Raw genomic sequence first — 27570 nt, forward strand, 5'->3', positions numbered from 1 at the left:
ATGAATACTCAGTTGTCTATGTCTAGTGATGGTTCGATCCTAGTAGAGTTGAGAGCTAGACCGACATTTTTACAAGAGATCTATGAAGCTCAGGAAGGTGATAAGGAGTTGCAAGCTAAGATGGCTCATTGTGAGATGGAAAATGAATCCGAGTTTCATATTGGTGTTGATGGATGTTTAATGCTAGTGGTTGTTTGTCCGTCCACCCAGGCAGTGTAAAAATGTACAATGACCTAAAGAAAATGTATTGGTAGTCGGGGATGAAAAGAGACATTTGAGAGTTTGTTTCCAAGTGTCTTGTGTGTCAACAAGTGAAGTCTGAGCACCAAGTACCTTCGGGTCTACTTCAGTCTGTCATGGTCCCCTAGTGGAAGTGGGATCAATCACTATGGATTTTGTGACGGGTTTGACGATAACCCCGAAGAAAAAGGATGTCATTTGGGTTGTTGTGGATAGGCTAAAAAAGATGGCACATTTTATAGTAATGCGTACTAATTACTCTATCAAAAAACTGGCCGACTTGTACGTTTCTAAGATTGTGAAGCTACATGGAGTGCCTTTGTCGATTATTTCAGATAGAGACCCGAGATTTACCTCGAGGTTTTAGAAAAAGTTACAAGAGGCATTGGGGACAAAGTTGAGTTTTAGCATGGTATTCCATCTGCAAATCGATGGGAAATCAAAAAGAGTGATTCAGATTTTAAAGGACATGTTGCGGTGTTATGTTCTCGAGTTTTAAGTCAATTGGGAAAGGTACTTGCCATTGGTTGAATTCACCTACAACAACAGTTATCAGACAAGTCTAAAAATGGCGCCTGATGAGGCTTTGAATGGGAAAAAGTGTCGAACACCCTTATATTGGACTAAGGTCAAAGAAAGTCAGATTCAAGGGGTCAATTTAATAAAAGAGACTGAAGAGAAAGTTAAAGTGATTCCTGACTGCTTGAAGACCACCTTAGATAGACAAAAGTCCTACGTGGATTCGAAATGAAAGGAAATTGAGTTTCAAGTCGGAGATAAGGTATTTTTGAAAGTATCCCCGTGGAAGAAAGTCCTCAGATTTGGTCGAAGAGGTAAGTTGAGTCCTCGTTTCATAGGAACTTACGAGGTTATCGAGAGTGTAGGGTCGGTTGCCTATCGATTGGCTTTTCCACCAAAATTGGAAAAGATTCACGACGTGTTTCTTGTAACCATGCTACGCCAATATAGATGAGACCCTTCGCATGCGATTACGCCAACAGAGGTCGAGATTCACCCGGACATGACTTATGGCGAAGAGCAGATCAAGATTTTAGCTCATGAATTCAAATAGCTGAGGAATAAGAGCATAGCGATCGCAAAGTTTTGTGGCAGAGATATGGAGTCGAGGAAGCCACATAGGAACCCGAGGAGACTATGAGAGATCAGTACCCAAATTTATTCGCCGGTAAGATTTTTGGGGACAAAAATCCCTAAAGGGGAGAAATGTAATAGCCAGATTTTGGATCTAGTCAAAAAAGTGGTCTCAGGACCACAAAATCAAAGTCAGATAAATTATTTTATTATTATTTTGATATTATAACATGTTTTTAAGAGTGCAAGAAAATTTTGGTGTCATAATTTTAGCGTTTGTGAGCTTAATTGCGTAAAAGGACTAAATCCCATAAAATGCAAAAGTCCTAAATTGATAGCTCAAGATGTCAAATAGCTAGAGAACCTAAATTGGGGGTCTTTAAAGGGCAATTACACCCTTTAAGGAGGCATGGCCAGCCATAGGAGACAAGGTGGTCAAATTTTCGAAGTTTGGTAAGTTAGGTGGCTTATTTTGACTAAAATAGGAGTAAATAAAGGAAAGATGATATCATCCCTTTTTCATCTTCTTTCTCCACTAAAAATTAGCCATTGAAGGGGGTTTGAAAGCTTACAAATTTCAGCAACTTGTAATCCTCACAACTAAGTGCTTTTGATAGTTTTTCTTGATGATTTTTACATTTTTGAAACCATTGAAGCATGAGTTTTCAAATAAGGGTACTATTTTTCAAAATGATTAAGAGTTTAAGGCTTTTCAATGAAAATATTTGTAATTTTTGCTGATTTTTTAAGGAAGAAAATGAGTCTTGGGTGTCCAATAAATAATTTTTGTGAAAGGTGTTGGCATGAAAACAAGAACTATTTTGCATAAGTTGTAAAATAGATGATAAGAGTGTGAAATAGTTGGAATTTGGAGTTGCTATATGAGTAGAAAGGGTTCGGTTAGGCTTAAGATGTGAAGAAATTCGATAAAAATCAATTTTCGGGCTTAGGGGTAAAATGGTCATTTTGTAAAAGTGTAGGGGCAAATTGATCATTTTGCCCAACTATGAATTGTTGAGTGCCTATGTTGATAAAGTGATTAAATAAGTGGATTTTGTTATTATAAATCAAGAAATACCGAATCCGAACCTAGACCAAGGGAAAGCAAAGCAAATCGATTAAATCGACTAGTTGCCACATTTTGTAATCCGAGGTAAGTTTATGTAAATAATACAACTAAAATGTTAACGTATGTGTTGAATTGTACTTGAATTTAATATAGCATGAATTGCTTGAATGTGGAATTGAGAAAGCATGATGGTAATAGAGATAGTACAGTTCTCGTTCGAACCTAGGAAATAAATCGGATATTCATGCAATAATATTGAGTTATTGTGAACTAGTGTAAGACATGTCTGGGACATGCATCGGCCACATTATAAGAGCTTGTGTAAGACCATGTCTGGGACATGGCATTGACATTGAGATGAGTGCTAGTGTAAGAATTATCTAAGACATGCATCGACCTCGAGATGTAAGTCAGTGTAAGACATGTCTGGGACATGCATCTGCTACGAGATGTGTCAGTGTAAGACCATGTCTGGGACACGGCATCAGCACAGATATGCTAGAGCTTGTGTAAGACCATGTCTAGGACATGACATCGCCACCTTACCCCATGTTTAAGGCTTAATGAATATCTAATAGTGTTCCAAATGGTTCAACGGCGAAAGTTATGATTTCAAGTTAACGAGGAAAGTATAACTATGTTGTGAGTGGTACAGGTACCTGTTTGGTATTTATAGAATACGAGCCTATTTTAGGATATACAATGTGTACTGAATATTGATGCGTAAGTGTTGTTTATGCCCAATATTATGCTATGATCTTGTTGATGAATAGTAAAGTTATGTTGTATATTCATTTATGTGAAACTTACTAAGCTTTATGCTTACTCCCTCTCCTTTTTCATTTTCTTATAGTGTCACCTATCTAGCTCAAGGATCAACAGAAGTAAGAGATATCGATCACACTATCAATCGAAGCATTTGGTATAGTTTGATTTATATTTTTGAATAGGGCATGTACAGGGAATTAGGCTTGTGTTTTGGGTTATTATTAATTTGGTCGAATGTGTTGGCTTGGGATAAATCCCTCATTTTGTATTAAGCCTTGAAAGATGGCTAACATTCATTTTGATTTATATACAAAGCTGTTATTTTCATAGATGAGTGAAATGCACAAATGGAACATTGTCTATTTTGGCTGATTTGGTTGCATGAGATAGTCGTATCTTGATTGTGGTTGCTATTATGTAGGCTGTGTAAGTAAGGGTGGCAAATAGGCTTGGTAAATAGTCTTATATTGTCCACACATGCAGACACACCGGCGTGTGTCTAGGCCATGTGTGACGGACGATCTGCCCTATGGGCGTGTGGTCTGACTGTGTGTCCCCTGCACGTAAAAATTTCAAGTCGGTATGCATGATAGTAAGCACACGGGCAGAGACACGACCATGTGTCTCAGCCATGTGATGGACATAGCCTAGCACACTGGCGTTTGCCTTAGACGTGTGACATTTTGGGGATGCTGACATCAGAAACAAAATGTTCATGTTTTTGGACATGGGGTAGGACACGGGCGTGTCATGGCCATGTGAAGGACACTAGCCAGGGACGCGGGCATGGGCCAGGCCATGTGAAAACCTCTGTAGGTGTGTGTTTAGAATTAATTCCACATGGGTGTGCTACCCTTACACACGAGCGTGTGCCCTGTTTCAAAGACAAATTTTCTATAGATGGCGTAAGGACTGGGTTGAGCCCGAATAGTATCCAATGGTCGATTTGGGACTCGTAGGCTTTTATAAGAAGTTTAAAATAGAAATTGAAAAATTTTTAAATTGAATCGAGTTTGGTGACTCGAAAATGTATGAAAGCACGAGTTTAAGGTTAGATAATGCCTCAAATTTCATCTTGACGAATGGTATGAGTGTGGGGTGTTACAATATATATACATGAACAAGATTCTTAAATCAGTCAGAATTTAATTCATAAACTAACACATATATACAGTCATATAATTCGTATGCAAAAATATGAAATATGTAAAGCATAAACTGATTTTAACAGAATGAGCTATAGACCTAAATGAATATCCAACCATATATAATAAATGAGTATACATTGACTTTTATATCAATAAATGAATTCATTACTCAATTCAAGCATCATCTAAATATCTAATATTAACCAAACTCCATTCATTAATATTTATGATATATGCGCATATATGCATGTACACTTAACATCAAATTCTTCAAGACAGAAATTTTTTCTTTATAAAGTTACCATTTCACTTTAAAACATTTTAAAATGCAAATATCAATTAAGTTCAAACTTAATATCATACGTCAATACACCATACAAACATTTATATATATATAGAGTGACAAATTAAATTGGTACTGAATATCTATATCAAAACAACCACATAAGTCACATAATAATGACGAACACTTACTTATGCTAATACCATGTAATAGTTCAGTTATGAAGCTAACCATTTATGACTTATATGAATGTTTTGTCATTACAACTGAACACATATAACCAAATGTATTTACCTCATACTCATCAATGAACATAAATTTCAACCAAGCTCTTAATCATTTTATTTCAAATCAATTTGTTTTACAAACATATAATTCAATATATATATCCAACCAATTCATCATAAGTATATTCATAAGTATCGAGTCATGAGTAATTCATAAAGATTTTCCATATCTATTTCATAACTTAACAGAAACAAAAAGACCAAATTCACATTCGAATATACATATATATATTTATAGCAAAAACACATACACCAACTTGAGCATTACTTAAACTGATTCATATAACCAAGCACACCATGCACATATACAATGAATATAATTTCCAACTTTAGCTAAATACATAACGAATTACACATCATAAATAACATCATTACTAAACCATTTCCAAAGCATATAACGCCTATCACAAATACCATTCATTTATAGCACACAGCATTGGACAGATTAACCATAATCAAACATCATCGAATTCAAACATAGAAATTAAGCCATTTTCGCATGGCTTGAGTTATACACATACGTAAAACTTAACCAAAAACAACCTAGCTTATACATGCCATAATATCAAGTTCAAACTTATAATGTACCAAAAATGGTCGATAGTATGATAGACTTTGCTGACGGTCCTCGAGCTCGTAACTTGAATCCAAGATCTATAAAACAGAGGTAAACAAGAATACACACAGTAAGCTATTTAAGCTTAGTAAGTCATAAGCAAATAAACAACACAATGGTATAACTGAATCATTTGAATTAAACCAAATTATAACATCATTATCACATTTAGTCTCAAACTTATATTTCATATACATATAATATATACTTTCATATATAAATGTTACCTTGGCCGAATATTCATATATAAATATGAACAAAATATCATTCAACTCAGGAAACCAAAATGTCATTATATAACTAAGTATACTTACACTCATGTACACAAACTCACGAATCAGGATATAACATCATGTACATACACTTAGCATATGGCGAATATACTATACCATGTTTATATTTTTACTTTAGTAACTTGTAGAATTAGCATAACATATCAAAAGACCAACTTTCCTTATTTTTAAATAAGTAATCAACTAACTCATACCTGATCGTTTTAGCTCATTTTACACCTTCGTTCACAACTTATCACTCCTTGTTGAACCATTCAGATTTGAGTAGGATACTCGGATAATCAGATATATCATACAATTCCAACGTCTCAATCATGGTCTTACATGCTATCTCATATTGATGCCACTATCCTAGACAGGGTTTTACTCGAATCAAATACAACGCTGATGCCCCTGATATGGTCTTACACATAACCACATAGATCGATGCCAATGTCCCAGATGCGGTCTTACACGAAAACACATATATTGATGCCAATGTCCTAGACATCGTCTTACACGAAAACACATATATCGATGCCAACGTCCCAGACGTGGTCTTACACAAAAACACATATTAGAATCTTGTTGTAACATCTCAAAATAGGGCCTAAATGGAATAATGGTTTCAAAACCACAAATCTAAGATAGAAAAGTTTATTTCGATTAATTTCTATGATTTACAGAGTGATTAGATGCATGTGTTAGAGTATTGATAAGAAATTTTATAGATTGCATGTTTAATTTGCCTATTAGGGCTTATTTGCAAAAGTTGCTGTAATAGCCCGATTTAGGGCCCAAACGGAACTATGGTTTTAGAACCACGAATTCGAAGTCAAAAAATTTATTCCGATTAAGTTTTAAGGTTTATTTATTGATTAAAATATTGTGTAAAAATATCGTTAAGTAATTTTACAGATAAAGTGCTTAATTGGACTTTTAGGACTAAATTGCAGAAGTTGCAAAATATGTGTTCTAATTCATAAGTACTTGATTGAAATAGGAGTTTAAAGAGGAGGCCCTTAAATGGTAATTAGACCATTATATTTTGTTTGGACAAAAATGGGCATGAATAGGACAAAATTTTAAAGAAAGGCCTTAAGGGCATTTTGGTCATTTGGTAATTAAAAGAAATAAAAAGGGAAAATAAAGCCAAAATTGACTCATCTTTTTCATGGAGGCCGAAATTAGCATGGGGAAGCCATGGCTAGGGTTTTCAAGCTTTCCAAGCTCAATAGTAAGTCCGTTCTAACCCCGTTTTTCAAGTTCTTTACGTTTTTGGAATCTCGGTAATTTGATTAAGCTTATTCTAGCAATAATTTAAGCTAGGGTTCATATTTGGAAAAATACCCATAGGTGAAATGTGTTTATTTTTATGTTTTATGATAGAATATGAGGTTTTAAATTATGTTAGAAAACTTGTGCTACTCGGTTTTGAGAGAAAACGAGTAAAATGGCTTAATCGGTAAAAATACCTAATAGTCATAAGTATATGTTAGAGTGAGAATTTGATGTTTCCATAGAAGGGAAAAGTGATCAGGATGTCATAAAACATAAGAATAATGGATGAAGTTTATTCCCGCGCCTAGGGGCAAAAGTGTAAATATGCAAAAGTTTAGGGGCAAAATTGTAATTTTTCCAAAGTTTGAGTTAATGATTGTTTTGAATAGTACATTAATTAAATAAGTAAAATATGATGTTTTAAATCCCGGAAAATGAGATTTGAACCTAGAATGAGAGAAAGATCGAAAGTTGGGAAAGTTGGTAAAATGGCCGTTTTAGTATTGAGGTAAGTTCATATGTATAATAAGCATTAATTTATGCATGTTTCAATGTACAATTGATATATTTATTATAATTTTCGAGGTGTTGAAAGTATGTAAGTTGGTATGATAATAATACAGCAATAATGCTGTAATTTATATTTGAAAGTTAAATTTAGTAAATTAATTGAATTATGTTAAATTAAATGATTATGGTGCCAAGTTTATGAATTGATTTAAAATATGTCTATGGTACATGAAGTGCATTGAATTATCATACATAAATGTGATTTCTATGATTATGGATATTATGGGAAATTGTAAGTTCATATGATTTTTAATAAGGCAATGTGTAATTTAATGTTATTGCCTTGATATTAAATGAGATGTAAGTTTATATGTAAGTAATACATCAATATTACTTGTATTATGATATTTTATAATAATAATGGAAATATGTTTGTGGATAATTACTTGATTGGTGAAATTGTTGGAAAAGAGAGAGAAATCCCGGTTGAACCTTCGGAAAGATTGGATGATACATATAGTATGTAGCTAGGTCACATGTATGGTGTTGAGTGCACATCATGTGTACAAGAGAGCTACAAGACATTATGATGTAGCTAGGTCGCATGGGTGATACTATGTGTACACCATGTAGACAAGAGAGATACGGGATATATGTAGCTAGGTCGCATGCGTGGTTCCAGTGAAGGACACCATGTAGACAAGAGAGCTACGAGATAAATTAGCTAGGTCAGATGGGTGGTACTGAGTGTTCACCATGTGTACAAGAGAGCCGAACTATATGATGGGTGGAGCTATGTACTGAAACCACCAAGTATCGAGGATTGATCCGAAGTGTTCAACGGGAGACTCTCTATGTATTGCTTTGTGAGTTTTGTGATGAATAAGTGCAGGAACTTGGTTATGTGAATGATGTGTGCATTAAGTGACCAGGATGTGGTAAGGTTATAAACAAGTAAGTTATACATGAGGATGATTTTATGGTGACCTTGTGATCATGGGCCTATACTTGTGATGTATGAAATGTGGTGAAAATGATTTGTGATATGTATGTTAAAATGAGGTTAATACAAAGAAAGTGTGAAAGAGTGAATTAGCAATAAAACTGTTTTGGACAGTAGCAGTGATGTGATTTTGAAAAATCACCAAAAATATTAGAAATTGAATCAGAGACTGAATGAGATATCAAATTAAAGCTTAATGAGTAATTTTCATATAAAAGAAACAAATAAAGAAAAAGAGTTTTATATTTTGAGATATTTATGTTTTTGTGAGACTGGTTCAGAATGATTACGTGATCCCCTGTTCTGAATTTAGAAAATCACAAAAATTTGGATAAAAATAATTAGTGGATTAAAATAATATTTTTAGAATCCGTAATGAGTCTATTTTCAAGATAAATCAACAAGAAAATTATCCGAGTTCTGTACTCTGAGATAATTAATTTTTAGTGAAGAGAGGTCAGAACTGTCAGAATGTGAAGCAAGGGAAATTTTAATGAATAAACTGTACTAATTAGCTAAACCAAAAATTATGAAAATTTTATGGTGGAACGATATGTGAGTCTAGTTTCAGTGGAAATTTACGGATCTTAATTTGGAGCTCTGTAGCTCGAATTATAAATAAGTAAGTGACTATGACTCGTGTGGACAGTTTGATGTGAGCATTTATTAGTAAATTGTGAAATCGTACTTACAAGAATGCTATATACATTAAGGATGTGGAATGGAGAGGAGGAGGAGGAAAATAAATATATGTGGAATACATGGAAACTATGGTATATGAAATATTGATATAATGAAATAAATGATATGTGTTTATAAGAAAACAGAAAGAGAATGATATGTATCATGACATGTGTATATATATATGACTAGTCTCAATGTAATGCTTGTTGGGTATGGATTTGAATTGAAATGTTTCAGGAAAATATGTTATTTTGCGCATCTGAATTATGTTATTTTATAAAGATATGATCTAGTTTTAAATATGAATGCTTGATGATTAAGCTGAAGACATTTGGTAAGATGATAATCTTGGTATAAATGTATAAGTGGTACTATAATAAACAAGGTAAAATGAGTATGAGATACACATGTATGATGACATACAAATGCTATGTTTGTGGTTTAATTAAGAATATTTAATCATTAAATGAATACCATGTTATATGCTTTTGATTTTGTATAAGTGTGTAAGAGATTAAGGTTGACCAAAGCTTGGAAAATAGCCTAGGTATATTCCACACAGGCATAGACACGACCATGTGTCTCAGCCGTGTATGGAACACGACTTTGGGACACGGGCATGTGGAGCCTTAAAGCATGAAATTTCCAAGATTTTTGTAAGTTATCGGTTTAGTCCCGAACCCTTTCTAAAGTATGTTTTGGGCTTCGTAGACTCTAATAAGGGACTATGTGTAAGTGAATGAACGTTTTGAAATATGAATGAAATTTTATGGCCCGTATTTTAGTTTAATGTTTGTATGTTGGTCCGGCAACGCCTCGTACCTTATCCTGTCCTCAAGTACGGGTAAGGGGTGTTATAGGAGCTTCAGTCAAAAGGGCTTTCAACTTAACAAAACTTTTCTGGTGCTTTTCTGACCACTCGAACTTAACATCTTTCTGAAGTAGCTTCTTTATCGGGGTCGTAATCGTAGAGAAACCTTTCATGAATCATCTATAATAACCGGCAAGTCCCAGAAAACTTTGGACTTCAAAAACATTTTTCAGAGGTTTTCGATCAAGTATAGCCAAAATCTTATTTAGATCAACCTGAATACCCGATGCTGATACGACATGGCCTAAAAAACTGACTTCACGTAACCAAAATTCACATTTTCTGACTTCACATACAACTGTTTGTCTTGCAAAATCTGTAACACAAGTCTCAGATTTCGGCGTGCTTAGTTTCATCATGGGAATAGATCAAAATATCATCTATGAACACAACCATAAACCGATCCAAATACTGTCTAAAGATTCGATTCATCAAATCCATGAACACAGCAGGTGCATTAGTAAGTCCGAAAGGCATAACCAAAAACTCATAATGTTCGTGCCTCGTTCAAAAAGAAGTCTTTGGCACATCAGAGTCTTTAACTCGCAACTGTAGTAGCCTGATCTCAAATCTATCTTTGAAAACATTGTAGCCCCTTTTAGCTGATCAAACAGGTCATCAATCCATGGCAACAGATACTTATTCTTTATAGTCACCTTATTGAGTTGTCGGTAATCAATACACATCCTCATTGTTCTATCTTTCTTTTTCACAAATAACACTGGTGCACCCCAGGGAGAGAAACTCGGTCGCGTGAAACCTCTATCTGTCAACTCTTGCAACTGAGCTTTCAATTTTTTTAATTCAGTAGGTGCCATTCTGTACAGGGCTATCGATATCGGATTCGTCCTCAGTACTAACTCAATACCAAACTTTACTTCTCGAATAGGTGGCAAACCTGGTAATTCTTCAGGAAACACATACGGATACTCGCAAACAACAGGTATTGATTCAATCTTTCTTTCGGTTACTTTACTGTCAAGCCCATATGCAAAGTAAGCTTCGCAACCTTTTCTTACATATTTCTGAGCTAAAATTGAAGAAATCACTGCCGGTAAACCATTCAGATCATTAGATTCAACCCGAATAATCTCATTATTCTGGCACAGTAAATTAATAGTCTTTCTTTTGCAGTTTACTGTAGCATCATGCAAAGTCAACCAATCCATACCAGAATTATGTCGAACTCATCAAATGGTAACAACATCAAATCAGCCAGAAAACACGAATCTCGAATCATCAAGGGACAATTCTTACATAATTTATCACCATAACACCGACTTAAGGGGTTCGATACTCTAACCACAAACTTAGTAGACTCAACAGGCAAAGTCTTACTGAAAACTAAAGTCTCACACACATAAGAATGAGTCAAACTAGGATCAATCAATGCAATTACAGTAGTATTATAGAGAGTGAATGTACCAGTAATAACATCTGAAGATGAGGCCTCCTCGCGAGCACGAATAGCATAGGCTCTGGCAGGTGCACAAGCCTCAAATCTAACTGCTACATCTTTAGTCCCTCTTTGACTGTTACTCACATTACTCATATTTTTGGGTGGTATACCATGAGTTGCAGTGTTACCCGATCTCGTATTTTGTACTGGATTTTGTTCAGTTAACTCAGGGCATTCTCAAACAAAATGATCTATCAATCCATATTTAAAATAGGCCCGATCATGCAATCTACAACTGCCAGGATGTCGTTTACCACAATGTTTACACTCGGGTTGATTAGATCTAACATTACCAACACTAGCTACTGAGGTAGCTCTCGAGCTCACAGGTGGTTTATCCTGATCCCGTCTAGAATAACAGAAGTGGCCTTAGAAGGGCTAAAATCATCCCAGAATCTCTTTGATGCCGACTGGAAAGTTTTACCCGTTGATTGTTTACGTAAATCTATAGCTTCAAAGTGAGCTATTCTTTTCTCTTTCCCAAGCTCTTCAGCTTTGCAGGCTCGCTCAACCAATACTACAAATTCTTTTATCTCAACTATACCAACTAGCAGTTTAATCTCTTTGTTCAGCCTATCTTCAAAACTTTTACACATGATAGCTTTGGTTGAAACACACTCACGTGCATATCGACTAAGTCTCACAAATTTTCGCTCATACTCTGTCACGGTCATCCGACCCTGTTTCAACTCCAGAAATTCCTTACAATTTCGTCGATAAATCTCTAGCTGATATATTTCTTATGGAACTAAGTCTAAAAAAACTCCTAGGTCACCCGTTCTTTCGAGATCACCAATACTAGTTTATTCCACCAGTGATATGCAGTGTCTCGTAGCAAAGATATGACACATTTCAAACATTCATCTGAAGTACAAGATAGCTCATCGAACACACGGATAGTATTATCATGCTAGAATTCAGCTCGCTCAGCATCATTATCATCAGTAGCTTTGAATTCTTCAGCCACATGTTTTCTGATTTTATCAATAGGAGGCTTAAGTAATCTCAACGGGTCACTCACTTGAGGTATAGCAGGTATCGAAGATGGATTAATCAGGGGTGGAGGTCGTTGTGTAGCCAGATTAGTCCAGATATACTGAGTAAACCAGTCATTCATCATTTGGTAAAAGGGTTGCTTAGCCTCTTCCTCTTGGTTACTTGAGGTCAGTCGAGAATCAACCGGTGTTGTCCCTTACACAGGAGCAGGCGATATACTCTCGACATCATTAGCTACAACTCTGTCGGGATCCATTTACTATACAAAAACACATTTTCAAATCACACTATCGCAGTATATAATATGGCATGTATAACTAGAATCACACGCGCTACGTTAGTCCTAGAATTGACTAAACATAGCTCTGATACCAGTCAAATGTAACACCCCTAACCTGTATTCGTCACCAGAATGGGGTTACGAGGTATTACCAAACAAAACACCATATCCGAACAATTATATTTGTACACATGAACAAGATTCTTAAATCGGTCAGAATTTAATTAATAAACTAGCACAACTCTTTTATTTCAAATCATATCATATCGTACATATATACAGTCATATAATTCGTATGCAAAAAATATGAAATATGTCATATTATACATAAAAGCATATACTGATTTTAACAAAAATGAGCTATAGACCTAAATGAATATCCAACCAAATACAATACTTGAGTATACATTGACTTTTATATCAACAAATGAATTCATTACTCAATTCAAGCATCATCTAAATATCTAATATTAACCAAACTCCATTCATTAATATTTATGATATATGCACATATATGCATGTATACTTAACATCAAATTCTTCAAGATAGAAAATTTTCCTTTATAAAATTACCATTTCACTTTAAAACATTTTAAAATGCAAATATCAATTAAGTTCATACTTAATATCATACGTCAATACACCATACAAGCATTTATATATATAGTGACTAATTAAATTAGTACCGAACATCTATATCAAAACAACCACATAAGTCACATAATAATGCCAAACACTTACCACATAAGTCACATAATAATGCTGAACACTTACTTATGCTAATACCATGTAATAGTTCACTTATGAAGTTAGCCATTTATTACTTAAATGAATGTTTTATCATTACAACCAAACACATATAACCAAATGGATTTACCTCATACTTATCAATGAACATAAGTTTCAACCAAGCTCTTAATCATTTTATTTCAAATCAATATGTTTACAAACATATAATTCAATATATATATATCCAACCAAGTCATCATAAGTATATTCAAAAGTACCGAGTCATGAGTAATTCATAAATATTTTCTGTGACAGCCCTAAATTGACCCTAGTCGAAAAGTGGTTTCGGGACCGCGAAACTGAGTCTTATAAAAAAATTAAAGGTTATATTCTGCGTTTATGATGTGCGTAAATGCTTGTGTGATAGTTCCATACTTTAATTTGGTCAGTGTATGTGAAATTTATTAGTAGGGACTTATGTGAGACAATTTAGAAATATGCTAGGCAAGTGTTAAAGAGGCCTATTAATATATGTGGGAAAGTGCTTGTCCTTGCATGTCAAATTAGCCAAATTAAAGCATAGTGGCCAGCCATGCTATGGGTGGAAACATGTCACAAACATGTTATGTTAGTGATGTATGTTAGGAAAAATAAAATAAGGAGCATGGTAATAAAATAATGAAAGGGAATATGATGAAAACAAAGAAAAAAAAGTGTCCATCCTTTTTCATTTCTTTTGGCCGAAAGTTCTAAGGAAGAAGGAAGGAGCTCTTGCTTCATGTTTGGCTTGGAAGAGTATTAGGAGGAGGTTCGGCCATACTTGTGTCTAGGATAAGTTCAAGAGCTTAGAGGACCACAATTGGATAAGGGAAAGGAAAAAGTTATCGAATAGCCGCCGAAAACGTTCGACCACATCCGAGGTAAGTTTTCGAGCAATGAGACTTAGTTTATGATTTGATTAAGTCATAATGTATGTGCATAGGGATAGTGTTATAAAGTAAACTAAACCATGCTGTTTGTATGTGGCTAGTGAGCCGAAATGGGAATGCTTAATACGTGACTTGTGTTTGAACTCTAATTGTGAAAATGAAATTAGATGTGTCATGATTTATTGATATGTGCATGAATGTTCGGATGATAACCGGGCTAAGTCTCGAGAGCATTTGAGCTAGTGGCTAATTCCGGGCTAAGTCCCGAAGGCATTTGTGCGAGCTACTAATTCCGGGCTAAGTCCCGAAGGCATTTGTGCGAGTTATTATACTGGGCTAAGTCCCGAAGGCATTTGTGCAAGTTACTATAACCGGGCTAAGTCCCGAAGGCATTTGAGCTAGTGGCTATATCCGGCTAAACTCCGAAGGTACTTGGTTTGGGAACGAGTGATCTTGCTGTAATAATTTAAATTGATACGCTCGTAAAACCCAACGATGAGGTACGTTTCGTATATGCATTAGAGTGGTGATTCCGTTTAAATAATATTCGCTCAGTAAATTAATGAGCTTCCGGCCTTGGCTAAGTTGATCTTTTGTGTATGAATATAAGGATTGGTAATGTGAAGTAAGTATGATATTGAGAACTTGTGCATATGAGATTATCCGTTTAGCCATATGATTGCTATACTTTGGTTGTGTCTAATTTCATGGCTCAAACTTACTAAGCATTAAATGCTTACTCCGTTTCTTTGATTCTCTGTTTTATAGATTTTGGGTTCGTCAGCTATCAGACTCGGGATTATTGAAGTCGAAGTCTCCCACACTATCAAAGCCCCTTTTTGGTACACTTTTGGTTGAACTTTGAAATGGCATGTATAGGACTACCCTTTTTGTTGTTGGTCATGGACCCTTTGGTTTTGTATAAATTTGGATAGCCATGCGAAAATGGCTTATATACACTTTGAGCTTAATATTATAATCGTCTTGTATGATGTTCATTAAGAGGTATGGAAATGTTTGGGAACGATTAGCCATTGGAATGGTTAATCATGATCATATTTTGTGCTATATATGCTAAAGGGCTAGTTGAATCATGGAAACTATGTAATAGGTAAAGTTTACCCTAAAGGCTGATGCTGGCAGCAGCAGTGATGTGGATGTGAAAAATCACTAAAAAGAGTAGGAATGGAATTAAATAGTGAATAAATTATGTAATCGAACCTTGATGAATCTATTTTCATAGGAAAGTAACGGAACGGTCATATGAATAGTATATTATGAGATGTTAAAGTTTTCGTGAAACAGGGCCAGAACGGTTTCTGGATTCCCTATTACGACTTTGGAAATTCATTATAAATTAACTAGAGATACTTAGAAGTCATGGTTTACATGTATAGATTCCTTGTTGAGTCTAGTTTCATTAGAAACAAACGGCGTCAGTATTGAAGCCCTGTACAGGGAGATATCCAAGTCGTAATGCGCAAAGGTCAGTGTAGTCGAACCCTGAAACAGGGGGGAATTTAACTAATAAACTGTACTAATTGGCTCGACCAAAAATTCTAGAAAAAAATTTGTAGATGAACATATGAGTCTAGTTTCAGGAAAAATTTACGAAACTGGTTTTTTAGTTTTGAAACTCAAGATATGATTTTTAGGGCGACAGTGATGCAGTAACTAGCTTGTCTGGAAAATTTTCTAACGGACTGTGAAAATAAATGTATTATGTTTGTTAGCACCTCGTGTTCGACTCCGCCAACGGTCTTGGGTACGGGGTGCTACAATTAAATTGGTATCAGAGTTACGATTTAGTTGATTCTAGGACTACCGTACTACGTTTGGGTCTAGCTATACATGCCATTATGTGATTATTTGATAGTGTGGTGATTTCTGACATTTGCAAATGTGTGTATTTATAGTAATGGATCCCGATCCCAACCGAGCGGTAGCTGATGGTCTTGAGAGTGTAGCGCCTGCTCCCGCACAAGGGACAGCTCCGGCGGACTCTCAACCTATTGCTAGTAATCCGAATGATGAAGCTAGACAAGCTTTCTATAGCGTGATGAATGATTGGTTCAACCAATACATTTGAACTAATACGGCTGTTCCACAACCTCCATTCCCGACTAATGCCACCCCCGCACCTACAATACCTCCGGCAACTGACCAAATAAGGTCAAATAAGCCCCCAGTTGACAGAATCCGAAAACACGGGGCTACTGAATTTAAGGCTACGGATAGCGATGATGCCGATCAAGCTAAATTTTGGTTGGACAACACTATTCGAGTACTCGATGAGCTATCTTGCACACCCGATGAGTGCCTAAAGTGTACTATCTCCTTGCTACGTGATTCTGCCTACTATTGGTGGAATACGTTGACTTCTGTTGTGCCCAGAGAGCAAGTAACTTGGGAGTTCTTCCAAACTGAGTTTCGAAAGAAGTATATCAGTCAGAGATTCATCGACCAAAAACGAAAGGAATTTCTTGAACTCAAACAAGGTTCCATGTCGGTTACTGACTATGAACGAATATTTGTGAGGCTTAGCCGATACGCGCGAGAATGCATTTTTTTAGAGGCCGTGATGTGTAAACGTTTCGAGGATGGACTGAATGATGATATAGAGCTGTGTGTTGGCATTTTAGAAATCCAAGAATTTGTGGCACTCGTCGAGCGAGCTTGCAAAGCTAAGGAGCTCAGTATGGAGAAAAGAAAAGCTGATATGGGAGCAAAGGAGTTTCGTAAGAGGTCTTCGGGGAGGCCCTTTCAACAGTCATCGAAGAAATTTAGAGATGATTTAGGCCGATCTAGAAAAACTTTGGGCTTTTCTAGACGAGATCGCGATCGACCCCCTGTGAGTGCATGAGTCACTTCGGTCATCAGTGTTGGAACTGATTGTCGAGACAGAGCGGAGTGCCAGTATTGTGGTAAATGGCATTCGGGGAGTTGTAGATTCCATGACTGCTCCTGTTACAAGTGCGGGTCAGTTGACCACTTTATTAAAGATTGCCCGAGGTTGTCTGAACATAATGTAAATCAGAGTGGGAAACCGGGTGCTACCACTGCTCGAGGTAGACCATCTAGAAATACGGGCAATGCTAGTGGTGGTCAGAGAGGATCTAGAGATGCAACGACCAGATCTAAGGCTCGTGCTCCTGCTAGAGCTTATGCTATACGCGCACGCGAGGATGCTTCCTCGCCAGACGTTATTACCGGTACTTTTACTCTCTTTGATTCTAATGTGATTGCTTTGATTGACCCCGGTTCTACTCATTCTTATATATGTGAAACCTTAGCATCCAGTAAGACTTTACCTATTGAGTCTACTGAGTTCGTAATTCGGGTGTCAAATCCCTTGGGTCGTTACGTGCTTGTCGACAAAGTGTGTAAGAAATGTCCCCTAGTAATTCGAGGTTCCTGTTTTCCGGCGGACTTGATGCTTTTGCCGTTTGATGAATTTGATGTTATCCTCGGTTTAGATTGGTTGACCGTGCATGATGCGGTTGTGAATTGCAAAAGCAAGACTATTGAATTGAGGTGCGCAAATAACGAGATAATCCGAGTGGAGTCTACGGACTTAAAGGGGTTGCCAGCTGTAATATTATCAACGTTGGTCCAGAAATATGTAAGAAAGGGGTGCGAAGCATACCTTGCGTATGTACTTGATGACAAAGAGTTAGAAAAGAAACCCAAATCTGTGCCGGTGGTTTGTGAATACCTGAATGTTTTTCCTGAGGAATTACCGGGTTTACCACCTATTCGGGAGGTAGAGTTTGGTATTGAGCTTGTACCTGGGACTACACCGATTTCGATAGCTCCGTATCGTATGGCACCAACCGAGTTAAAAGAGTTGAAAGCTCAGTTGCAAGAATTGATGGATAGAGGTTTCGCTCGACCAAGTTTCTCTCCTTGGGGTGCACCAGTATTGTTTGTGAAAAAGAAGGACGGAACCATGAGGTTGTGCATCGACTATCGTCAGCTGAATAGAGTGACAATAAAGAATAAATATCCGTTACCGCGTATTGACGATTTGTTTGATCAACTAAAGGGAGCCTCGGTGTTTTCAAAGATAGATTTGAGATCGGGTTATTACCAGTTGCGAATTCGAGATTCGGATATACCCAAAACTGCTTTCAGAACGAGATACGGTCACTACGAGTTCTTAGTGATGCTGTTTGGGCTCACTAATGCCCCAACGGTATTTATGGATTTGATGAATTGGATCTTCAGACAGTATTTGGACCGGTTCGTAGTTGTGTTCATTGATGACATCTTGGTCTATTCAAGAGATGAGATCGAACATGTTGAGCATCTGAGATTAGTGTTGCGAATTTTACGGGATAAGCAGTTATATGCTAAGTTCAGTAAGTGTGAGTTCTGGTGAAGAGAGGTTAGCTTCTTGGGTCATGTGGTATCCGTATCGGGTATTCGAGTTGATCCGAGCAAAATTTCAGCCATACTTAATTGGAAGCCTCCAAGAAATATTACTGAGGTTCGGAGCTTTTTGGGACTTTCCGGTTACTACCGACGGTTTGTAAAAGGTTTCTCAATGATAGCCACACCGATGACGAAACTACTTCAGAAAGATGTTAAGTTCGAATGGACAGAAAAATGTCAGAAAAGTTTTGATCAACTGAAAACTTATTTGACTGAAGCTCCAATTCTAGTGCAGCCCGAATCAGGCAAGGAGTTCATCATTTATAGTGATGCATCCCTACTTGGGTTGGGTTGCGTATTGATGCAAGAAGGTCGAGTTGTGGCCTATGCGTCGAGACAATTAAAGCCACATGAGAAAAATTATCCGACCTATGATCTTGAACTAGCTGCCATTGTGTTCGCCTTGAAAATATGGCGACATTACTTATTTGGTGAGAAGTGCCATGTATTTTCGGATCACAAAAGTCTCAAATATAATGTGGTTGCGGATGCCTTAAGCCGTAAATCACTGTTTGCTTTACGAGCGATGAATGTACACTTGTCTGTTCTATCCGACAATGTGTTAGTGGCAGAATTAAAGGCCAAACCATTGTTGATTCATCAAATTCGTGAAGCTCAAAAAGTCGATGATGAATTGGTTGCAAAACGGGCTGAATGTGTTCCGAATATGGAATCAGAGTTTCAAATTGATGATGACGATTGTTTGAGGTTCAGAAGTCGGTTGTGTGTTCCAAGAAATTCAGAACTCATTTCGATGATTCTGAATGAAGCTCATTGTAGCCGAATGTCAATTCACTCGGGAGTACGAAAATGTACAACGATCTGAGACGTCAGTTTTGGTGGCATGGCATGAAACGAGACATTTCCAATTTTGTCTCGAAGTGTTTAATATGTCAGCAAGTGAAGGCGGAACATCAAGTACCTACGGGTTTACTTTAGCCGATCATGATACCTGAATGGAAATGGGATAGAATCACGATGGATTTTGTGTCTGGGTTGCCATTGTCGACAAGTAAGAAAGATGGGATTTGGGTTGTTGTTGATAGACTGACTAAGTCGGCTCATTTTATCCCCGTACATACGGATTTTTCATTGGATAAACTAGCTGAATTGTATGTTTCTCAGATTGTGAGATTACAAGGGATACCGATTTCTATTGTGTCGGATAGAGATCCGAGATTCACCTCGCGATTTTGGAAGAAATTGCAAGAAGCTTTTGGTACCAAGCTGCATTTTAGCACCGCTTTTCATCCACAAACCGATGGTCAATCCGAGCGAATAATTCAGATACTTGAGGATATGTTGAGATGTTGCATCCTCAAGTTTAGTGGCTCATGGGAGCGGTATTTACCTTTGATTGAATTCGCTTACAACAATAGTTTTCAATCAAGTATTAAGATGGCACCTTACGAGGCTTTGTACGGGCGTAAATGCTGTACACCATTGTTTTGGACCGAGCTTGGTGAAAGTAAAATTTTTGGAGTTGATTTGATTAAAGATGCTGAACGGAAAGTAAAAGTAATTCGTGAAAGTCTGAAGGCAGCCACAGATCGCTAGAAGTCGTACGCGGATTTGAAACGAAAAGACATTGAGTATCAGGTGGGAGACAAAGTGTTTCTTAAAGTTTCACCTTGGAAAAAGATACTTAGATTTGGCCGTAAGGGCAAATTGATTCCGAGATTCATTGGGTCATATGAAATATCCGAACGAGTTGGTCCAGTTGCGTATAGATTGATTTTGCCCCCTGAACTTGAAAAGATTCACGACATCTTTCATGTTTCGATGCTTCGACGTTATAGATCTGATCCATCGCACATAATTAATCCATCAGAGGTTGAAATTCAACCTGATATGAGTTATGAAGAAGAACCGATTCGTATCCTGGCTCGTGAAGTGAAAGAGTTACGAAACAAAAGGGTTCCGTTAGTGAAAGTGTTATGGCTCAAACACGGGATCGAAAAAGCTACTTGGGAAACCGAGAATGCCATGAAAGAACGATACCCAAACCTATTTACCGGTAAGATTTTCGGGGACGAAAATTACTTAAGTGGGGGAGAGTTGTGACAGCCCTAAATTGACCCTAGTCGGAAAGTGGTTTCGGGACCACGAAACCGAGTCTTATAAAAAAATTAAAGGTTATATTCTGTGTTTATGATGTGCGTAAATGCTTGTGTGATAGTTCCATACTTTAATTTGGTCAGTGTATGTGAAATTTATTAGTAGGGACTTATGTGAGACAATTTAGAAATATGCTAGGCAAGTGTTAAAGAGGCCTATTAATATATGTGGGAAAGTGCTGGTCCTTGCATGTCAAATTAGCCAAATTAAAGCATAGTGGTCGGCCATGCTATGGGTGGAAACATGTCACAAACATGTTATGTTAGTGATGTATGTTAGGAAAAATATAATAAGGAGCATGGTAATAAAATAATGAAAAGGAATATGATGAAAACAAAGAAAAAAAAAGTGTCCATCCTTTTTCATTTCTTTTGGCCGAAAGTTCTAAGGAAGAAGGAAGGAGCTCTTGCTTCATGTTTGGCTTGGAAGAGGATTAGGAGGAGGTTCGGCCATACTTGTGTCTAGGATAAGCTCAAGAGCTTAGAGGACCACAGTTGGATAAGGGAAAGGAAAAAGTTATCGAATAGCCGCCGAAAACGTTTGACCACATCCGAGGTACGTTTTCGAGCAATGAGACTTAGTTTATGATTTGATTAAGTCATAATGTATGTGCATAGAGATCGTGTTATAAAGCAAACTAAACCATGCTGTTTGTATGTGGCTAGTGAGCCGAAATGGGAATGCTTAATACGTGACTTGTGTTTGAACTCTAATTGTGAAAATGAAATTAGATGTGTCATGATTTATTGATATGTGCATGAATGTTTGGATGATAAACGAGCTAAGTCCCGAGAGCATTTGAGCTAGTGGCTAATTCCGGGCTAAGTCCCGAAGGCATTTGTGTGAGCTAGTAATTTCGGGCTAAGTCCCGAAGGCATTTGTGCGAGCTACTAATTCCGGGCTAAGTCCCGAAGGCATTTGTACGAGTTATTATACCGGGCTAAGTCCCGAAGGCATTTGTGCAAGTTACTATAACCGGGCTAAGTCCCGAAGGCATTTGAGCTAGTGGCTATATCCGGCTAAACTCCGAAGGTACTTGGTTTGGGAACGAGTGATCTTGCTGTAATAATTTAAATTGATACGCTCGTAAAACCCAACGATGAGGTACGTTTCGTATATGCATTAGGGTGGTGATTCCGTTTAAAAAATATTCGCTCAGTAAATTAATGAGCTTCCGGCCTTGGCTAAGTTGATCTTTTGTGTATGAATATAAGGATTGGTAATGTGAAGTAAGTATGATATTGAGAATTTGTGCATATGAGATTATCCGTTTAGCCATATGATTGCTATACTTTGGTTGTGTCTAATTTCATGGCTCAAACTTACTAAGCATTAAATGCTTACTCCGTTTCTTTGATTCTCTGTTTTATAGATTTTGGGTTCGTCAGCTATCGGACTCGGGATTATTGAAGTCGAAGTCTCCCACACTATCAAAGCCCCTTTTTGGTACACTTTTGGTTGAACTTTGAAATGGCATGTATAGGACTACCCTTTTTGTTGTTGGTCAAGGACCCTTTGGTTTTGTATAATGCGAAAATGGCTTATATACACTTTGAGCTTAATATTATAATCGTCTTGTATGATGTTCATTAAGAGGTATGGAAATGTTTGGGAACGATTAGCCATTGGAATGGTTAATCATGATCATATTTTGTGCTATATATGCTAAAGGGCTAGTTGAATCATGGAAACTATGTAATAGGTAAAGTTTACCCTAAAGGCTGATGCTGGCAGCAGCAGTGATGTGGATGTGAAAAATCATTAAAAATAGTAGGAATGAAATTAAATAGTGAATAAATTATTTAATCGAACCTTGATGAATCTATTTTCATAGGAAAGTAACAGAACAGTCATATGAATAGTATATTATGAGATGTTAAAGTTTTTGTGAAACAGGGCCAGAACAGTTTCTAGATTCCCTGTTCTGATTTTGGAAATTCATTATAAATTAACCAGAGATAATTAGAAGTCATTCCTTACATGTATAGATTCCTTGTTGAGTCTAGTTTCATTAGAAATAGACGGCATCAGTATTGAAGCCTTGTACAGGGAGATATCCAAGTCGTAATGCGCAAAGGTCAGTGTAGTCGAACCCTAAAATAGGGGGGACTTTAACTAATAAACTGTACTAATTGGCTCGACCAAAAATTCTAGAAAAAAATTTTTAAATGAAAATATGAGTCTAGTTTCAGGAAAAATTTAGGAAACTGGTTTTCGAGTTTTGAAACTCAAGATATAATTTTTAAGGCAACAGTGATGCAGTAACCAGCTTGTCTGGAAAATTTTCAAATGGACTGTGAAAATAAATGTATTATGTCTGTTAGCACCTCGTGTTCGACTCCGGCAACGGTCTCGGGTACGGGGTGTTACAATTTCCATATCTATTTCATCACTTAACCAAAACAAAAAGACCAAATTCACATTCGGATATACATATATATTTATAGCAAAAACACATACACCAACTTGAGCATTACTTAAACCGATCCATATAACCAAGCACACCATGCATATATACCATGAATTTAATTTCCAACTTTAGCTAAATACATAACCAATTACACATCATAAGTAACATCATTACTAAACCATTTCCAAAGCCTATAACACCTATCACAAATACCATTCATTCATAGCACATAGCATTGTAACTAAGACGGATTAACCATAATCAAACATCACCGAATTCAAACATAGAAATTAATCCATTTTTGCATGGCTTGAGTTATATACATACTTCAAACTTAACCAAAAAAAACCGAGCTTATACATACATAATATGAAGTTCAAATTTATAATGTACCAAAAACAGTCGATAGTGTGATAGATTTTGCTGATGATCCCCAAGTTGGGGCCCCTATTGCTACTACTAGATCGCGGCCCTATACTGATTGTGGGAGAGGCCATTAGGGAGGGTGCTAGAGAAGGAGTGGGGCATGTTTTAGGTGCAGATCTTCGGAGCACCGTATCAAAGATTGTCCATGGAGTCCTGAGCAGATGCAAGCTACTAGTTTGTGTAATGTACAACTGTCGAGGGGTGTTCAGTAGCCACCGAGAGGCCGTGATCAGGTCAAAGGTGGTAATGGTATGGGTCATGGTCAGAGGGCAGTGAGCGGAGGTGTCGGTCGTACTGAGGTGAGGCAGCCAGCTCTGGTTTATACTCCACATCATTAGGAGGATGGGGACACCCCAGATGTTATTACGGGCATGTTCTTTATTCATAATGTAACTTATACTGCATTGATTGATGTTGGGTCTACACATTCTTATATAGCATGTACTGTATCTAAGACTTTGGGTATGATGGTTGAAAGTACCGTGAGTGAGGTTACCGTGTTGAGTCCACTAGGGCAGTTAGTGAGAGTAAATAAATTGTTCAAGGATGTACCTTTGGAGGTTCAAGGAGCTATCTTTTTGGAGGATTTAATGGAACTCCCTTTTGATGAATTCGACTTAATATTGGGCATGGACTGGCTAGTTAAACACCAAGTGAATTTGGATTATGCTGCTAAGCGGGTGGTACTAAAAACTGTGAAAGGTAATGAGGTAGTGTAATTGGGAAGCATCAGAATTATTTGTCAAATGTGGTTTCTGCACTAAGGGCCGAGAAGTTGGTTCGGAAGGGTTGTGAGGCATATCTAGCATACATCAGTATTTTTGATTCCGAGGTTTCTTTTGTTAAGGATACAGAACAGTTAAGGACTTTTCAGATGTTTTCCCCGATGAACTACCTGGTTTACCTCCAGACCGTGAAGTTGAGTTTGGGATTGAGCTCCTGCCTGGTACAGCTCCAATGTCTATCACCCCGTATAGAATGGCACTGAATGAGCTAGTGGAGCTTAAGGCTCAGATTCAAGAGTTTCTGAATCGACGGTTCATCCGCGCTAGTGTGTCCCCTTGGGGAGCACCCATTTTATTTGTGAAAAAGAAGGATGGATCCATTCGTATGTGCATCGAATACCTGCAACTGAATAAATTGACTATTAAGAATAAGTATCCCCTACTGAGGATTGATGATCTATTCGACCAGTTTCAAGGAACTCCATTCTTCTCTAAGATTGATCTCCGATCGGGGTACCATCAATTGAGTGTCAAAGAGGCTGATGTTTGTAAGACAGCGTTTAAGACTTGTTATGGTCATTATGAGTTGCTAGTGATGCCGTTTGGACTGACCAATGCACTAGCGGCTTTTATGGGTCTAATGAACTGTGTGTTCTAGCCCTATCTAGATCGATTCGTAGTTGTTTTTATAGATGACATCCTAGTGTATTTGAGAACTAAGGATGAACATGATGCACAGCTCTGAGTTGTTTTGCAGATTCTGAGGGAAAAAACTGTATGCCAAGTTCAGTAAATGCAAGTTTTGGTTACGAGAGGTAATATTTATGGGTCACGTGGTATTTGCCGAAGGGATTAGAGTTTATCCTCTAAAAATTGAAGTTGTTTTTGATTGGAAGCTGCCTAAGACGGTATCTGAGATTTGAAGTCTTCTGGGATTGGTAGGGTATTATAGACAGTTTGTTGAGGGATTTTCATTGATTGCTATACCATTAACTAAACTATTGTGTAAGGGTGTGCCATTTAAATGGACTGATGAGCAGCAAGAAAGTTTTAACAAACTTAAGAAAGTTCTGACTGAGGCCCCCGTCTTGATACAGACTAAGTCTAGGAAAGAATTTACAGTCTACAGCGATAAATTGCACGTTGGTTTGGGTTCTGTGTTGATGCAAGAGGGTAAGGTGATGGCATATGCGTCTTGCCAGCTTAAGACTCATTAGGTGAATTATTCGACACATGACTTGGAGTTGGCCGCAGTGTTATTCACACTAAAAATTTGGAGGCATTACCTGTATGGTGAGAAGTGTATTATTTACACAGATCACAAGAGTCTTAAGTACCTCCTCACTCAGAAAGAGCTAAATCTTAGGCAGCGTAGCTGCTCGATTGAATACCATCTTGGTAAGGCCAATGTGATAGTTGACGCACTGAGCCTACGGCTATGATTGATCTGAGGCCGATGTTTGCTCGCCTCAATTTATTTGATAATGGTAGCTTGTTGGCTAAGCTCCAAGTAAAACCAATGTTGATTGAATAGATTAAGGGTAAACAGTTGAAGGATGAGTCATTGGGTCTTCGTTTCTGACAAATAGGGAGTTGGGAAACATCAGATTTCAGACTGAATTGTGAAGGGGTACTATGTTTCCGTGGAAGAGTCTGTGTACCAAAGGATACTGATTTGAGGCAGTCTATACTGCAAGAGGTGCATAGTAGTCCTTATGTTTATGGATCTTGGTGGGAATAAAATGTACCAAGACCTTCGTGAGTTATATTGGTGGCCAGGTCTTAAGTGTGAAGTTACTGACTTTGTAATTAAATGCCTGACTTGGCAGTAGGTTAAGGTGGAACATCAGTTGCCTTCAGGGTTGCTTCAGCCAGTTAAGATTCTACTTTGGAAGTAGGAGAGAGTAACTATGGACTTTGTTAATGGGTTGCCCTTAACTCCTACTAAAAAGGATTCAGTATGGGTCACGTAGATCGATTGACCAAATCTACTCATTTCATACCTGTTCGTACTGATTACTCATTACAAAAGTTGGCTAAACTGTACGAGTCAAAGATAGTGCAACTGCATGGGATACCGATTCCATAACATTTGACAAAAATCCTCACTTCACATCTCGGTTCTGGAAGAAGTTACACAGGCTTTGGGTACGAGGCTTTGGGTATAATGTTGGACTTCAGTACTGTGTTCCATCCTCAGACAGATGGTCAATCAGAGAGGTAATGTAGGTACTGGAAGACACGTTAAGGAGTTGTGTGATAAAGTTCTGAGGCAGTTGGAAGGATTATTTGCCGTTAGCAGAGTTTGCATATAACAATAGCTACCAGTGTAGCATACAGATGGCACCTTACGAGGCATTATATGGTCGTAGGTGTCGTACTCCTTCGTGTTGGATAGAGTTGGGTGAACGGCGTGTTCTGGGCCCTGAAGATAAAGTTAGACTAATTCGGGATCGACTGAAGGTAGCATCAGACAGATAGAAGTCGTATGCGGATCTAAAATGTAAAGAGATTGACTATTCTATGGGGGACTTAGTATTTCTTAAGGTCTCGCCTTGGAAAAAGGTACTCAGGTTTGGGCAGAAGGGTAAGCTAAGCCCTAGGTTTATTGGGCCTTACCGCATACTGAAACGTGTGGGACCGATTGCCTATCAGCTTGAGCTACCTCCAGAGTTAGACCGGATTCATAATGTGTTCTACATCTCTATGTTGGGGCGCTGCCGCTCTGATCTTGCGCATATCATCTCGACTGAGGAGATTCAGGTTAGACCAGATCTGACTTTTAAGGAGGAACTAGTTCAAATTCTAGAGCGTGATGTGAAAGTGCTAAAGAAGAAGTCTATCCCACTGGTTAAGGCACTTTGGCATAATCACAGCTCAAAAGAAGCCACGTGGGAACCTGAGGAGGCGATGCGGCAACAATACCCTCTTTTGTTTTGA

General features: G+C 37.4%; 1 protein-coding gene across 1 annotated transcript; it reads left to right on the forward strand.

Moving 5' to 3' along the window:
- Positions 1 to 27570, forward strand: LOC107960467 (uncharacterized). Its single transcript, XM_041112019.1, has 9 exons — positions 1 to 175; positions 24344 to 24607; positions 24753 to 24988; positions 25100 to 25277; positions 25388 to 25445; positions 25556 to 25808; positions 26463 to 26524; positions 26831 to 26933; positions 27178 to 27570. Exons 1-9 carry the CDS (start codon positions 1 to 3, stop codon positions 27568 to 27570), a joined length of 1722 nt encoding a protein of 573 aa, XP_040967953.1.

Source organism: Gossypium hirsutum, chromosome A05 (genome assembly GCF_007990345.1).
Source record: "Gossypium hirsutum isolate 1008001.06 chromosome A05, Gossypium_hirsutum_v2.1, whole genome shotgun sequence".
In the NCBI taxonomy this organism is placed as follows: domain Eukaryota; kingdom Viridiplantae; phylum Streptophyta; class Magnoliopsida; order Malvales; family Malvaceae; genus Gossypium; species Gossypium hirsutum.

What these genes read in the sequence shown, in the direction of transcription:
- LOC107960467 (XM_041112019.1), top strand. Translation starts at nt 1, where the DNA reads ATGAATACTCAGTTGTCTATGTCTAGTGATGGTTCGATCCTAGTAGAG. An exon ending in TCATATTGGTGTTGATGGAT is followed by an intron (nt 176 to 24,343) that starts GTTTAATGCTAG and finishes ATTCTTATATAG; the next exon opens with CATGTACTGTATCTAAGACT. An exon ending in GGTACTAAAAACTGTGAAAG is followed by an intron (nt 24,608 to 24,752) that starts GTAATGAGGTAG and finishes TCTTTTGTTAAG; the next exon opens with GATACAGAACAGTTAAGGAC.